General features: G+C 38.1%; 1 protein-coding gene across 3 annotated transcripts in view; it reads right to left on the bottom strand.

Annotated features, from left to right (window-relative positions):
- RRAS2 (RAS related 2) overlaps positions 1-17157 on the bottom strand; it is a 45732-nt gene that overhangs the window by 9010 nt on the left and 19565 nt on the right. For 2 of the 3 annotated variants that reach the window (XM_026070784.1, XM_026070801.1), the window contains exons 2-4: positions 4438-4525; positions 3563-3665; positions 1056-1164 (exon numbers count right to left, since the gene is read on the bottom strand). In XM_026070784.1, coding sequence (XP_025926569.1) covers positions 1056-1164; positions 3563-3665; positions 4438-4525 — 300 coding nt within the window. Of the gene's footprint in view, positions 1-1055; positions 1165-3562; positions 3666-4437; positions 4526-7412; positions 7455-17157 lie in introns of those variants that run through there. The other variant, XM_026070792.1, reaches the window with a different exon arrangement.

Genomic DNA, 17157 nt, shown 5'->3' on the forward strand with positions numbered 1-17157 from the left:
AAAAAAAAAAAAAAAAAAAAGTACTAAACCCACTAATCTCTTAATGTTGTTTATTTCAGGCCTTATTTCATCACGTTCCAGCAACTGGGTCTTGACAGAGAAAAAGATTCTATTTAGCAAAGAACAAAACTTAGGTGAAAACTTGTGAACAGAAACTAAGTCACATTTTCTTGGTGAGCAAATCCAGGAATTTCTTACTATTCAAAGCTGTGTTTTCCTTGTGAAACTTTCAGAATAATTACAATTTTAGTAACTCTTAGTTTGCTTTCATTTTTAAAAAAAWATATATATATACACACACACACACACATATAGTTTGACAACTGATCCTCTTCTGCTGACCTATTAAGGTTATTTTCATTTCAGCTCAAATCAACAATTTGGTGCATGAAAATTGAAAGTGTAAATAGGGAAAACAAATTTAAGTTCCTCCTTTAAACCATTCTAAACCAAATCTTTTAAGTTCTCTTGCAACTAGGTGTAAGGCTGAAATCTACTAATTTCAAAATCTTAATTTTAAGCCATTTAAATAAGGAATAAATTCTGTCATTGTACCTCCAACTTCAAAAGCTTTATGTCAATTATGCAGAAGTTAAATAGCCAAACAGAAAGAAAACAACGAATTACTACTCATTTACACATAACAGCAGGGAACAATGAAAGCAGCATCAGTGCAGTCTTATAATCATCCAAGCTAGTGCTGGAATGCGCTCTGCTTGGCATAGTGCGCTATGGTGAGTAACACAGAGGAATTAGACACGTTCATGCCTGAGTAATCAAGTCATGACAGAAAGCTCTCAACTCCATACGTGAATAGATTTGGTCTCAACATCACCCCAGTGAGTCAGATAGAAGATCTGTGGTATGTGGAATGCCATCATACTTCTAAGATTATTCAAGAATAGAAAGTGAGCATTAGTTGCGTTTCTTGCATTGCGATTAGTTAATACAATACCAATTATTGATTTTTTTTTCTTGTTCCCACTCTATTTTTGGGGGGGAAACCAAAAAGTTTCTAGAAGAAAGAAAGCAGTAATCAATACCAAATTGCTTACCTGTCTTTGATGGTCCAGATCTGCTTTATTACCAACTAGAATCATAGGAAATTCATCACGGTCTTTCACTCTAAGAATTTGCCGCTGAAATTTATAGATTTCTTCAAAACTGTAGAAGAACAAAGTAGAGTGTCAGTGTACTAATTCACACATTCTCAAGCTCTGCAGAAGTTCAGGAATGATAAATCATCCATTAGGACTTGCCCTGCCATGTCACACAAGCACAGACAGCTGCAGACATTCCCTCAGAGTCCACTGTCATTGCATGAACAGTTAGAGAACCAGTCAATGCTCAAACTGGAAAAAATCCTGATTCAAGTTAGCACTGTACTATGCACTTGGACTCGGTTTGCACTGCAGGGCAAGTGGAACATTCGCTCTGTCCCATTCTAGAGGCACCGGGATTCCCAAGGGTTGAGAGAGAACCAAGCAAACAGTCCATTTTTCAAATGTTGATTTTGGAGATCAACTCTGGCTAGAATATTCAAAACTTCAGTCTAGAGACACTGCTGACAAACACATCAGCTGGTATCCCCAAAGCTTCTACACTTCTAGGAATTTCTGGGAAAGTTATGAAGCTGGTAAATTACATTCCTTGAAGAACAGAAAAGCAGCAGGGCTAAATGAGCAGAAAGCTTTCCAGTTTCCTGCATATATGCTTAGGATGGCCAACCAAGTTATTTCAGATACTGGTGCTATTTAGGCAGTAAGGAATATTTCCAGCAGTGCTTGATGGAAGGTGAGCAAAGCAGAAAGCTTCCCCAAAGTCAGTATATAAAACAAGTTAACCCTGGTCTGAACAGCTACCTCTGCAGAAAAAAAATACTGCTTTCATTGAACACTCTTACAGCTGTATCACTACACAGGGAACTTCAGTACAAATGTTGGAGACAAGTACATGTCCTTTGTATCAAAGGCATCCCGAACACTATGCTTAACTTCAGGCATACAGCCTGAAGCCATTTACACTTAGATTTGTAAACTAAAATTCAAAAGCAAGATCATGATTGATAAGGAAGTTTCATTAAAAAAAAAAAATTATGGAGCCAGACATGACACTGCCAATCCGCCTCATCCATATAAGCCGATCACGAGAAGCATGAATTAGAAGGAAGGTATACCACCAAGCATACCTGTACCTTCATTTGGATATGGAGTTGAAAGCTACCAACTAATTCATCTATTTTTCTTCTTTGTTCAGAATTACTTTCCACCTACACAAGTAGAACAGACACCACTAGCAGATATTTGACAGATACACAAAGTAAATCTTGAATTAAATGAATATGAGAACAAAAATGAAAATTCTGCTCTGAAGTCTTTTAAGGGTTTCAGAGAAGAAAGAGGTATGCAAGTTTAACATATCAAGATCTGCTTAAAATCAAGGCAGACCTTTGTCAGAAGAGCAAACAAAAGCTTAAAATTTTCAGTCAAGGCAAAGGAGTTCACATAATGACTTTTAAAACATTTATGTTAACACAAGCGCTCAATACACCTTAAATCCACAAACCCAGATCTCTTGACAAAAGCATGAGCCTCTCTTCTGGACAGTACTTCAAAATGAATTTTTGCATTTAGCAGCCTTAAGTACAAGATACAGATCCAAAGGAAATATACACATGCTCCACAGAACATGTATTTTAATTCTGATTACAAATAGCTATCAATAATAAAATCAGAAGTCACTTTTCAGATCCCAGATTGAATCTGTAAGGGGGGAAAAAACCCCAAAGAACTACAGACCAAACTTTTGAGCATAGCAGTTCAGTCATCTTACAGCTCTTCTATTGCAACTCAAAACAAGGAGAAGAAGAGCTTCCCTGATCACTTCTGCTGTATCACTACATATCTGAGAAGCCCAGTGGAGGAAGATCATACTCAAAGTCTTAAGCGACTGTCTGTATGTATATGGCAGTTTCCTACTCTTAAAATGATCAGGAGCTACATAACRAAAAAGTTGTTTCATCCCAACACTGCAGTCAATCAGTTATGCAGGTTCCAATCAATTTATGGGAATAAGCAGAGTGAGTATCTGCCTACAAATAAAGTATGGAGACATATCCTGAACTGAACATAACAGCTTAGAAATGCACACAGAGCCAGCCACTGGACACCGACAAGCACAGGGCAAGGGGATATTTCTCAAGAGCTGATCAGATACCATAGCATGTTGCACTTGCTTTAAATCTCACTTGCAGGAAACTAATATTCTGGACAAATTTTAGCTGTAATGAAATTCCTGAATAGAGTCATCATTTTTTGTTTATGCTTTAAAATAATCCATTGTAAAGGACAGATGCTCACCATCTTAAGCAGTGGTTTAAAATGGGTTTTTATCAGCGCTGAAACAATGCTAATGCCTCAGAACATAAGGGTGAATTTATCACTTAAGATTTCTGTTAGAGGTTATTTCAGTAAAGGTTAGAGCAACAATTTAAGATTAATTACAACTTCAAAGGTGGATTGCTTCTGTTTGTTTGTTTTAAATAAGTAGACATCAAGCTTACCTTCCTCTATCGGTGACTGAGAAAACAAGCAGAAAACCTTCCCCTGTCCTCATGTACTGCTCACGCATGGCTCCAAATTCTTCTTGTCCTGCTGTATCCAGAACTGAACATATACAAACTGTTAATTACAACTTATGTTTTTAGAATACAGACTCAGGAAAAAAAAAAATCCTTCCTAAGAGAATATTGTGATAGCCTCTACTGTACATCAGAAGCTACGTGGAAACCACTTTCCATAGACATTACAGGATTTTCGATGAGTCTTCCAACACGTTTTTGGACCGATTCAACAACTCAAGACCTACAAACTGAAATGAAAGACAAAGTCTGGGCGTATTTTCACTAATTCATGACCAGCTGAAATAGCTGGAAAAGGTACAGAGGGACTGGGGCAGAGATGCTGTTTTCTCCTTAAAGAAATTATTGACAAGAGGAAACTAAAACTCTTAAGGCAAACAATTATATTTTATTTAGGAGAAGCAGAATATGAGAGCTGGGAGATCTGCTTTTCATTCTATTGTGTCACCCAAGTAACTGACAGGAATTGTATAAGTTCTCCTAGTTTTGTAGTCATTAAGGTTTCAGGAATAAAAGTTTTTTAAAAATGTCCAATCTACAGTAAACAAAGACCCTTAAACATATGTAAAGTCTAAATATTTCAAATCACAGGTATCTCAGTAATAAAATGACATGTATAATAACATAATAATAGTAAATATAAAATGACAGTATAATAGCTTTTATCAACTGCAAACTTGCATAAAACCATGTACTGCACAGTTGTTCAACTGTGCTACGTTTTATGCATACAAATGCAAGCACAGGCCGTGACAGCTACAGACTGCTTCATATTATGCTTTAGTTAGGCTACTTACTGTCCAAGCGTGCTGCTCTTTCATCTATCACACACTGTTTGGTGTAGGAGTCTTCAATCGTTGGATCATAATCCGTAACAAAATAGGACTGCAGAAGAAAATTTTATTTGTGAGTCAAGTATATACAGGACACTCATTGAGCAACATAGTTAACACTGTAACCTTCATAACTAGTAAAGATGAGCAGGTTGTTACCCATACACAACAGTGTGTCACTTTATCTGAAAGGATAGGAGACAACAGCTTTTCTATTCCTGGTAAATGCTAATAAAATCTAGAAATTAATGGCAGATTACCAGAATGTATTGGACTTCTAGAGAATTTCTAGCATTTTCCTAGAAATTTCTAACAATCCCTAGCATCTCCCAGCAGGAAGTCCCCAAAACTACAATTTTCAAGTAGATACTGCTGGGGCACTGTCGACTTCTGGTAGGGTTTAGAATTTTTTGGCAATTCCTCAAAATTTCCAGAATCCTCCCTCCTTTCTAGGAAGTGCTGAGATGTTCCTATCAATTTCTAGAATTCTCTAGTAGTTTTGTTACTATTTCTTGCAATAGGCTCATGCAGAACAAATGACATTTAAGATTTTAAACTAGATGAAGTTTAGTAGATTATCCTTGTTCCTACGATTTATCTCCTTCAGCTGGTGTTTTTAATGGCTTTAAGCATTGCTCCTCCCCAAGGCAATTTCTGAAAGCAGAATAAGCTATAAAATACCTGCATCTCCTGTTGTCTAAACCCGAGGTTCCAACCAGACACTATCACATTTGTTACTTATAACTTGAACCACAGAATGAAGCACCTCTTTCTATAGATTAGAAGACCAGATACTGAATACTGCAGGTAACAATACTGTCCAAAGAAACATGCAAATGTAGATTTCTCAATACAAATTTTTAGTTTGTATGCAGTCATAGGGAAGTATCTTTACCCAAAACTAAAACATAGTAGCGTATTGATTCTGAACTGGTAATGTGTACTACTCTGATTATTTAGAGATCAAGAACATCAGGTGTGTATGTATCCAGACAAACATTACAGCAATTGAAGGAGTACTGCTTGTATATGTTAATCAGTCTAGGTCTACAGGCAAATAAGAATGCTTTAAACCTACACATTGGCTCCTAGGAAGCAAAAAAAGGAGGAGGGGTTGTTCTTGCATAAAAAAAGCTATGACTATCCCCCAAAATAGGGAGCATCTCCTTATTTATTTCAAAATTAGAAGTTCTCACTGAAGCATCTTCCCAGCCACACAAATACAAAGATACCAACAAGTCATCACTCTGTTCAGCATCTGTCCTCTAAACTTACCAAAGTCAAGCTGACAGATGTCACCATGGAAGGAAAAAAAGAAATACAACTAAAACTACAGCACTAGCCCACTAACCTTCTCCAGAGGCATCCCCGTCAGTACAGAATACAGACAAACCTGTTATTACAAATGTAAGTGCATTTGTCCCTGCTTGGTTTCAGTTTGGACTTCCCACAAGGACTGGCTACAAAACTTCCCCATCCTCCTCTCAAAGCTACACAACACGACTTCCTTAATCTGATGGCACCCAGCTGGCGCCCGGCATTCGGCCATGGGCGCACAGGGTTTCTAGTTTAACAGCGTGGACACCAAGTCCCCAGCAGAGCTTGGCAACAGAGCTGCAGCTGCCTTACTGGGAAGAACACATCACCAGTTGTAATACACTTCACCAGCTGTGTACATCACTATGCCAATGCTCATATACCACAACCTGACCATCTTGCAGTTGGCTACAGGAAGAGTACGTACAGGTTGCTGTTGATCTATATGCATTTACATTTTGTACCTTACTGAAAAAGTGCCGACTCCTAGAGCAGAGACATTAAAACCTGCCTCTTCAGATACATCTACCCAGTATTCCCAGTAGCTTTGCATCAATGGCCCCATTTTAAAACCAGCCACCTGTAAGTATCAATAAAATTAAAACAACCACGCTCCTCTCTGTAAAGGATAAGTCCTAATAATCTGTCCCACCAGACATAATTGTATGAAGCATGAAACGCTATGCTTTGCACATTTCTCAGTGTTTAATGCTAGTCCAGCTGCCCGTTTCTGTGCAAGAAATGGCTCCCCTTGTTTTATATTACATTTGTCCAGGCTAAGCAATTTTCAAAAAGAAGAGTTAATATGCATTGGATCGTAACTGGAGCACACCCACGACTCAAGTTCACAATTCAAGTTCTCTAGCAGGAGGAAGTCTGCTTGCACAGAACAGAACATTTCACTACAGAACAAGCACACAAGAGGCACTGCTCTGAGTACRAGCCATCCTTTTACCTTGCTTGTCTGAAGATTTGAAGTGGAAAAATATAAACTGTTCTTGTTTTTTCTTTTGCCTATGACTCAAAGCATTATCTAGTAGCTTAAGAACAGACTTTCTGTTCTTAATTTTTCAGATTTAATCATGAACTCTAAATTAGGTCTCAAGTCTACTGTTGCCATTAACAGACTTTGAAAGATGGAAGAGAAAAATTCACTTATCCAGACACACAAATGTGTAAATAAAATTATTTAAAGAAACTGGTTTTAGAAGGGAAGATCACACGGAAGGGAGTCTAAGTGATGCCTTTCATTAAGGAAATAGGAAATGGCATTTATATAGAAAAGGCATTAGGTGACTGAAATGTAGTAACACCGTTAGTCTATCTAAAAATTCAAGGTTTTGATTTGGAAGGTTAAGCAAGCACACTGAAGTTGCTTTCCAGCCCTCCCCAGCTTTAATAACTATTTTAGATTTTCAATTCTCTGTCCTGCAGAAGTCAAAATTACTGTTTGACCCTTTGCATACACGAAGTGGTAAAGTATGCCAGGTTTTAAATAAAAAGGAGAGCATGGAAACAATTTATTCCACTCTCATGGATCAGTATTAGTAGATCACCTAAAGCTGCAGATTTATATCCAAGAAGTGCAATATTTTTTACTAAGAGAAGTCAGGAAAGAAAACCTTAACTGTCTCAGAGGGATTCTTCATCTTTTTCTCATTATCCTTCCAAGGACTAGGAACTGTAGCAGGTTCTGGACTCTCCAGGGCATTTTTGTGACTCTCTTCACTGCCATGTCCCCCCCTCCTTTTCTTTCTTAAAAGGAAACCACACACAAAATGAGAGTCAGGCTAGGTACAGAGACACGGAGCAGGGGCTCCTCCCTCGAAAGAGGCAACAGGACTGTGCTGTCCCGATGTGCAGAACGAAAGCATTTTGACTTTCTAGCATTAGCTACACCTCAAATTCAGAGCGAGTGCATGCCAGAGCTCCCCCATTTAACAAGTCTCACATGAACAATTTCTTCCCTCCCAAGCAGTTGCACTGCCAAATCTGCTGTCACAGCCACTATAGTAGAAGTTTGCAAGACAATTAGTGTTGTGGTTTACCTCCACGCAGTGGACAAAACTAAGGTCCTTGAAATAGCTGCCGGTTTTGAAGAAGCCTTCCCAAATTGCATTGGGACTATTTGCCACAGGGAGCATGTTAACCACAGCTTGCAGACCTTACTCAGTCAGGACTGATTCAGGAAAATTAGATGTAACAGATACAGCAATTTATCAATCTGAGCACAAATGGACCTTATTGCTGCCATATGACTGTCAGTGTTTTAAGAATTAAGGAACAACAGGGCATGTCTCAAAATACTCCAAGATGCTGTACCTTTACCTCCAAATGCCACCTTGCACCAGTGAGAAGCCTCCTATATGTTCAACAAGCCCAAGACTATATAGCAGCAATCACAGTTTTGTAGAGGAGGTCATGGAGTTTGTGACAAACTCCGTAGAAGACTAACAGGAGCACAACTTGAGCAGATGCAAAATACTGCCAACCTACTGGTTTATACTGAAACTAGGTCCAGTCAAATTAGAGGAGCACATACACACTTAGAGTGGTGTGGTGCAATTCCAGCATTTAAATACCCAGGCCGCTTTACTGCTGTCTTCTTTGCAAAAACTGTATATACAAGTATTGAACACTCTTCAAAGCAGGCTACCTGCTGAACTACAAAATATCTAGTACTGAAATATCAGAAAGCTGCAGCAGTTATTTTGGATGCCACCTGGTACAAAACAGACTAGATCACCCTCTAGGGTGACCCATTACAGTACCACCAGTGTTCAGATCTGCTCCTCTAGGAGTAGTTGAGTTTTTATGATGAACTGGGGGAGTTAAATCTCAGTCAGTTGTCTCCATTGCAGTTGGCCACCAGCTGCAGGCAATAGAAGAAACTAAATCTCCTCTATGAAGATAGTACCTTGAGCATGCTCTTTAATTACACCACTCCTTCACCACTACTAAAAATAAAGGTTCTTTCCACCCAACTCCTAGAGTGGAAATGAGAAGCTGAGCCCAGTACTCCAGCCAACCATTCAATTTACGCAATATATTATGCAACAAGATTTCTAGGTTTCCTCTAAGACTATGTGGCAATTAAGTCCAGAGACGGGAAACTTTGCCAAGGATGCAAACCCTTTTGCAGAGAAGAAAGTTATCCCTGCAACACCTACACAATTTGCAGCTGGGCAACCCACCAACAACAACTCTTCCTATATGCACACTTGTCATCTTTAAATGTGTTTCAATGCTGATTTTTTCACCTTTCCAGGAGTTCCTACGAGTAGTGTTGTGCAATGATGAGATTACCATATCTGATACTATTCTAATAGTCTTACTCCATTTAAGATAATAGGAATTCTTAAATCACTGCTCTAAACACTGAGGTCTTTTGGCAGGGAGAGCTTATGAAAATCTGCTTTCAGCTTACTATCTTCCCCATTCACTGATTTTGCTTTTTATATACATAAGGGAATTTCTCTGTCAGATGAACTCGCTTGCAATCTCAGGATTCCCTCTCCCTAAATCGATAAAACAATTACTTAAGTGAAGACATTTTACATGTAAAGACGCAGACCCACAGCGAAGTTTCACATCTTCTGTGCAGCTTTTTTTATTTACTATTCATAGTGCTGTCAATAGTCCAAAGACTGAAAAAAAACATTGGATTACTTTGTTTTGTCCAGAATTTAAGTTCTAAGGTGAGGGAGAAATCTGACGCTATCACCAGGGTATTGTAAGCTACAGTCCAGGGCCTGGTTGCATCATCTGCTCCCTTTTATCTTTACACAAAACTTGAAGATCATGCAAAGAAAGGCAGTCCAGCACAGTGAAAGCATACCACTTATGACTAAGTTAAAGGAGTGGTACATGCCAAAATACATATTCATCCTTGCTATGTCTATAACCTCCATTTGTATTTACTAAATATATGCTTAATGTTTCAAAGAGTAACTAGTTGCTTATTTAAATTTTTTCCACATGTTCAAATGTGTTTTTGGTTCCAAACAAGCGAAGGCAAGGAAACAGAAGGGTTTCCACCCTCCAGCTGAAGTTACAGGCCAGTTTTAGATTTAAATAACATCTACAATTTCAACATTGTGAATAGCCCAGAAATCGTTCCCAGCTATAAATTATATGTTATAGCTTAAAACAAACAAGTTAGTGAATGCTACACACCAAAGCTTCAGCTTTAAACTTGAGTTGATTCCCAAACATCTGAAACACATGATCCCAAGACATCTCCCAGGCTAAGTGCTACATGACAGAGTACTTTCTTATGGAAGTTTCTCCATTGACTCTAACACTTTGATCTCTTTGTCCACCATTTTCCTCGTTTCCTCTCCACTTCCCCTGAAACATACGGCCATTCCTGTCACACTTGAAGGATGCAGTGGCACATCTTCATGCCATGGGCATAAAATAAACACCACCACCAGCTACAGCCTTATCACACAATACGTTGATCAGAAACACTTAATCCAGAAAAAGGATGAAATCTGACCAAGATATTTTCTAAATGGCTTTCTTCATTTAAGTGAGAGTTCCTGGTGCTTGTCCCAAGTCTTAGACAAAGTCAATGTCACAATTTAAGATCAGGATTATAGTGTCCTGGCCAGCCAGTAGGGAGATGAGTGGCCAGCTTTCTGCCTGAGCTACTCGGCTACAGCATAAAAACCCTGCACAGATTATGCATTAAGATCCAAATGGCTGACTCTATAAATCAGTCATACTTTACCCTCCTCCAGAGGGCAGAGGAGGTTAGAGATTATTTCAAGCTTTATCTACACTTCCCTTCCTATCCCTAGAGGAGCATGGACAGGTTCAACATCTTCACCAATGCATTGTTACAGGACAAGTGGCAACATCCTGCCATCTCGCTCAAACACAAAGTTGGCTCTGACCTAGAACTATGCTGCCAGGGAGAACTGGTAGTTAAAGCAACTCCTAGGGCCTCAGCACCTGAAGAGATTCACTGCAGTTAGGTTAACTGAAGAACCTCCTTTCTCATGACAGAGCGGGCTCCTAAATTATGTTCTTCAGGAATACTAGAGTTGGCTGGCTGGAAAACAAGGAAAGCATGCAGGGAGGAAAAAAAAAAAAAAACTGAACTGACTTCTGGAAACAAACTTAAACCCAGACAGCATTCCAGAACAATGAAACATGTAGGGCAAAGCTGAGCAATTTATTATTTCATTGAGCCTCATACACTTGGATCACGGAAAAAAGTAAAAAGCCAACTGATTAGAGAGCTTTTGACAAATAGCTCAGGACTGGTATATGAAGAGGTGATTCCCTATGACCTGATGTTTACAGATAGGTCAAATCAACTGGTGCTTGGGGGACTAGGAGAACTAGCACTGTTGGGGATCAATGGCAGAGGGAGTGCCACCGCTGCAGAAGGCTGAGACATTTTGCACAGAAATACTAAAAAGACCAAAATGACTGCTGGAGGTACACACACCAACCCAACACTCTCTTAAAAAGAAGTCTTTTGGATAGCATTGAGCATGCTCTGCCGGCATACATACAGCCATTTTGCAGAACTATAGGAAGTGTTTTGGCATTGAACACTGGCAGAGGGAGGTGGGAAATAAAAACCTCTGGATTATGCTACAGAAGGACAGGTATATCCTCTTCCAATTATCCCACATTCATACAAGTCCTTAAGAATAATTTTCTTTTAGTTCTAGAAATAGTAAGAGCACCTGTTCCTTTCTTCCGAAAAACCTAAATTAAAGATAGTCAGCATTTCTAAGCAACCACTAATGCTTTCCTCAATTTACAGTACTTCCTGCTGTTCTAATGTGTAAAAAAAGTGTCATGAGTTGTACATACGGTAACTTCTTTATATGTTTGGTGACCATCAGTTATAACAGAGCATCATCTTCGATTCTTATGGTCTCCTCTCAGTATTTGGCAGTAACAGACACAGCTTTTATCTTAACACTATATCACTTTTGGAAATTAATACACAAGTCTAAAAGTCCTTTTATGTGTTCTTGAAGAACTAGCATAGCATTACATCACATTAAGCACATGCTTACTCAAATCTTAATGCATCTGAAGAAAAAAAAAGTTCTTTAATAACGAATAGTGGCTTAGGAGCGCATCCATTAGATTACCTTCCCAACACGTACTTCAAAGACAGAAGTAGTACAAATCTTGACTTCTGAATAAGACAAAGTAGCATACAAAATAAACATCTGACTCAAAGCTAAGTTTAGGCAAGTCTTCTCCTTAAATGATGGTGGGAGAAGGGAGGGAGGGGTTAAATAGTATACAGCATGCAAGCAGTGTCAAAAGCATGTGCTTGGTTTGGTGATACTAGGCAAAGCATGAGTTAGTGTTATACAGCCACACATTCTTGCTTTTCTCCCTTTCTCCACTCCCAGCTCTTCCATGTACAGTGATCACTGAACAAGCATATTAGGAAAAAAACTATTAAGTCATCTGTGTTCAGGGCACTGACATATTTATTGTGCATAGCCAACTATAATACAGTTGGTTTCGTTATGGACTTCTTAGAGGTCACTACCACAGTACCTACGGCAACAAATCAAAAACAACTTTGCTCCCCTCACAGGCCACAGGAAATGAGAGTTTGGATGGGGTGGAGGGAGAGGAGGAAAAGGAAGGGAAGAAAGGGGATACAGGATAAAAGTGTTTTCAATTTGAAAACAAACATACACATACTTGAATTCTGTCTTTGCACCCCTTAATTTTGACATTTCCTAAATGGGCACTTCAACTTTGCAGTCATAAACAGGCTCGTTTCTGATGACATTTCTAGGTGGTCATACACTAAGAAATTCCACAGATTTTATGCACAACTCAGCAGGACTGACGCACATTAGGGATATGAGAGCCATGTTGGTACTGGAGTTGCAACTTACTCTGCAGGTCACACAGCAGACTAAGCCTCAGGAAGATGAATAACTGAGGTCAAACTRACTCCTGTCCTCTGAAAGGGAACATCCACCAGTGCTTTAGACATTTCAGCACTCCTAAAAACTGCCCATCAGTTTTTGGCCTTCTCCTAACTGCTACTTACAACAAAGCAGTTTTATCTTCTCCTGCGCTGCTCGGGCAGCAGCGGCACAGGAAAGACTCTCCCTTCTTTTCTCCCTTGAATCTGGCACCCAACTAGTGACTGGCAAAATGGTTAGTTAGGACTTACAGGTACAAACTTTGGAGAGCATGCAACTGCTAAGCAGGCAAATACAAGATTCTGGAAAAAAATAAGAATCCACCAAGAAATGGCAAATTCTTTTGGAGGAAAGAAAGCATTTTTGAAATATAATTAAAGTAGCCTCTGACAAATTTTGAGCGAATGCCCAAAACATAGAGGTTTAAAGAATAACTATTACAACTACTTTATTGAAACAGCTTACAAGCCTTTTTGCTAGCCTCCTTCCTAAGTTTAAATACACTGTTACAAAAACTCTTGTAAAATGTTATGCAGCCTCAACACTTGAGTTACGGGTAGAGTGGGTAGTGGCTACACGCATATAACATGAATACTACTGAGGGTTGGGGTTTTTTGAATGCATTTTTTGAAGAACGGAGCATCATTTGTTTCAGTTAAGATCTGAAATGCCTGTGAACATCTTTTTAAAATACTAGTTTCCTTAGAAAACAGCAGTTCAGCACTATTTTCTTAAAATAGCTTTCAAATTTTAAATTCAAACTGAATTTGCACTGTGCTTACATTTGTCCAGTTACTAGTTTACAACCATCCGCACCGTACATCAACTCAGTTATAGTAGCTTGTTATCCTACTATGAACTTTCACCTCTTATTTATAATTCTCATCAAATTTCTAAGAATCAAGCAACACCTAACACTGAGTATACTAACACAAAAACTTGTTATTAGCAATATACACATTAAACTTCAGACTTGGACAATTCATTGGTGATGCACTTTTCATTACTCAAGACTGGAGAAAGACAGACTTTCACTGTCTGTTGAGACTTCTTAGTAATGCTTTTAATTAGTGTGTTTTAATGCCAGTAAACACCTACAAAGTTCTTTGMGGCTGTGCAATTCCTCAAGTCTAAACATGTCTGATTATAAAATATATTCTATCCTGCAAGCAAAGATGAATCTTGATTTCACTGAATTTCATTTTTGCTTCAAAACAATCATTTGCAAGAGCTATGAACATATTAAGTACTTAATCTTCCTAATCATGGCCACTTGCAATTCAAGGAATGTTTTAAATATTCACTACACAGTATCTTTTCATCTATAAAATTTTATCAGGATCAGTTTTCAACATAGTAGGCTATACAAGCTCTTCTGGACAACCTCAGTTTTTAAGTTTTTACATCAAGAAGGCTTTTTTTTTTTTTTAAGTGAATAACTGATTTTAAGATATGCATATGACCATGTAATGGGAACACAGCCATAAGCGAAAAGAAAATAAGGTTAATCAAAAAATTCCCTTTAGGGAAAAAAGTCAAGTTACTGGAATACATTTTATCATATATATGACATCATCAGAACACCTCAAGATACAATATTGTGCAAGATAAGTGGTTTTGATTTATAAATTTAAGTACAGTAAGGGGGAAAGACTTAAAATTAATTAAAATAGCTGTTCACTTCAGTAACCTAAACCTATTTAAAATACAGTCAGCAACAGACTTCAGATTAGAGCTACGAAGAGATCTACATTTAGGGTATGTATAGTCTATTACGAAAGAAGCTTTTCCACTCTAAGTACTGAAACAGATTGGAAAAGTAGATTCCACCACAGAAACAGACCCTTGAGGAGAAAGCAGAAAGCATTCAAGACAGATCAGAACTTTTAAAATATGTTTACATTGCAAATAAATTGTTTGTTAACTGGACTTTTCAAGTTGCCTAGCCTGGACTGTGGACATTTGGATCTGTACAACTATATTAAAGCAGCAAGAAGTTCTTCAAGCCCAAACAAGCAAGCAAAACAAAGGTTCACTTCAGAAATCAAGTGCATTTTAGTAATGTTAACTCATGCTTTAAAGTAGCAGAAAATGTTTCAGAGCCCTGGGACTCTACAGCAAGCTTAAGTCAAGCTGAAGTCAATTGCTTTCTCATTTCAAAAGTAATATGTAAAGATCTGTTTTAAGTAGTAAAAGCCTTTTCCCACCTTTATTATCACATTTCAGTTATCTACAATACCAGACRCTATTGTCAGTTGTGTTTGTTGGTTATAGCTTGGAAGCAGATAGTGACTTGCTCATCAAAGAGAGTCAGGTAGAAAGTCTGAAGGTAAGTTCTCCACGTTCTCATTTTTAAAACAATTGGTTAACACAGATACAGCCAGGTTAAGTAACCCATTGAAACCCAGAGCCTGAAATACTTCCAAAGCCTGATATGATTACCATCATTCTTCAGCAAGCTATGGGAAGCAAACAAGTCATCTGTCAATTCAGGGTAAAAGTCAATTTTGAAACAACACAGTACTTCCACAGAGTCCGTCTTATTTTGGCATTAATACAAACTCTTGAGCTTTGAAGAGGAATTCTTTAATCCAGAACTGAACCAAGGAACAGAGGATTTTACACTTAAGTGCATAACCAGAATGACCATATCTTTGTTAACCACATTAAATATTCAGCTTAGTTTTCCAACCTTAATAAGTGATATATTCTTTTAAGTGAGGTTACAATTATTCATGAAGAAATCAGCTACAGATTCCAAGTTAAAACACATTTAAATACCAAAATCCAATTATCAATAAGGAAGGAAATACATAACTTGTGGATTTATAATCCTCACTTTAGTCCTGAGATGAAGTAACAATTTTACAAAAAATTTCTCCACATGGGTTGGCAGCCACTGTGAGACAGCCCTTTAACGACCGTCAAACAAAATGGGGAAGCAGAAGGTGGGTGGTTTTTGTTTTTTTTAAAACGTGTTGAAATGGATCTTTTCTGGAACTACTATGAAAGAGTGCACAGTCTTTAGGAATCCACACATATTCCTATAAAGAAAAAAAAAAAAAGAATGAACAGCACACTAGGACTACATTTTTGTTATAGTTAACTATGCTTAAGAAATCTGAAGGCGAGCCTGAGCACCAGAAATCTTGCTTGTTTTTTCCCTTTCAACAATGCCAGGTAATACAAGTACCATGACTTACTTAAATCTGTAGACCATGATGGCTAACAGTTCTAATAATTAGCATGGCCAGGCTAATCACCACTGCAAAAAAGTCTGCATAGAACAATTTATCTTTAAATCACAGATTGCTTTACAGTTCAGAGTCAAGTCACCATAACTGAAGGCACACGTTAAAGTTCTGGGGGGGGAAAAAAATAATGTACGTGCTAAGCAACTAAAAGCAGTTTCTGAAAACAAAACACCCTCCTTCTCCCAAGCTAGCAGTGACATTTGTCCAGTTCTGGACAAGTTGGTTCACAAAGTTAGACTGGCCAAAACCTCACCTGATAGATGACATGACAAGTTTAAGTTGCCTCAGTTCCCTAACCAGACTTTATAGGATCATATTAAAACTGGAAACAAGGAGGAAGGCAGGAGTGCACATCAGAGAACCACAGCTGCTGTGTTTAAATAAATTTATTATGTAGTTTCATGAAGACTATAGTTTTCTAAAATGATTCAAATTAGGATTAAATATTACTAGTCTAATATTTCGCAGTACAATTGAACCACATTAGGAACTTGCTACCAGTGGAAGAAGGAGGTTTTGTCATTCCCCACAACTGCCGCCATGGTCCTCACCTCCTTAACCTGTCTCCTTCTGTTGCCTGCAGCATGATCAGAAGATGAAACAGTTTAAATGGCTATCTAAAATTAAAACAAACAAAAAAAAAACCCCACACCACACACACCCAAATACCAGTCAACTGCAAATCTGCCTTTAGATGTCCAGATACTTGAGGAGATCTTACAGAGTATCATTAAAAGACTTCATTTTTCCTCTAAAATATTAAGTACATGTTTAAAAAACAAACAAACCCCCCACAAGATAAAGTGCCAAACAAGGATTAAAGCAAGAATTAAAAGTTTCCAGAACTTTTCACAGCACATATATAATTCAAAGTTTAGAAGGCTCATTAAGAGCCAGCAACACCCCTCATGTGTATTATGAGATCACCGGATTCATCACTGGTTGCTGTCCTATAACTTCTTCTATTATTACCACAGTTAACCCCGTGGAATTTTTAAACATTGGCTTGGACAATATCCAACATGAAAACGCAGGACAATTCAGCTTCCTCAGCAAAGTCTGGAGTATTTTTCCCAGATTTATTGACTGATCATTAGAAGCTCATTATTTACGAAAAAGACACAAAATAGCATTTAAATCTAATACGAACTATTGCATCAGAAGACAAGCACAGTTCTAATAGCTTT

The sequence above is a fragment of the Apteryx rowi genome, unplaced genomic scaffold (genome assembly GCF_003343035.1).
Source record: "Apteryx rowi isolate R43461 unplaced genomic scaffold, aptRow1 scaffold_107, whole genome shotgun sequence".
NCBI classification, from domain to species: Eukaryota; Metazoa; Chordata; class Aves; order Apterygiformes; family Apterygidae; genus Apteryx; species Apteryx rowi.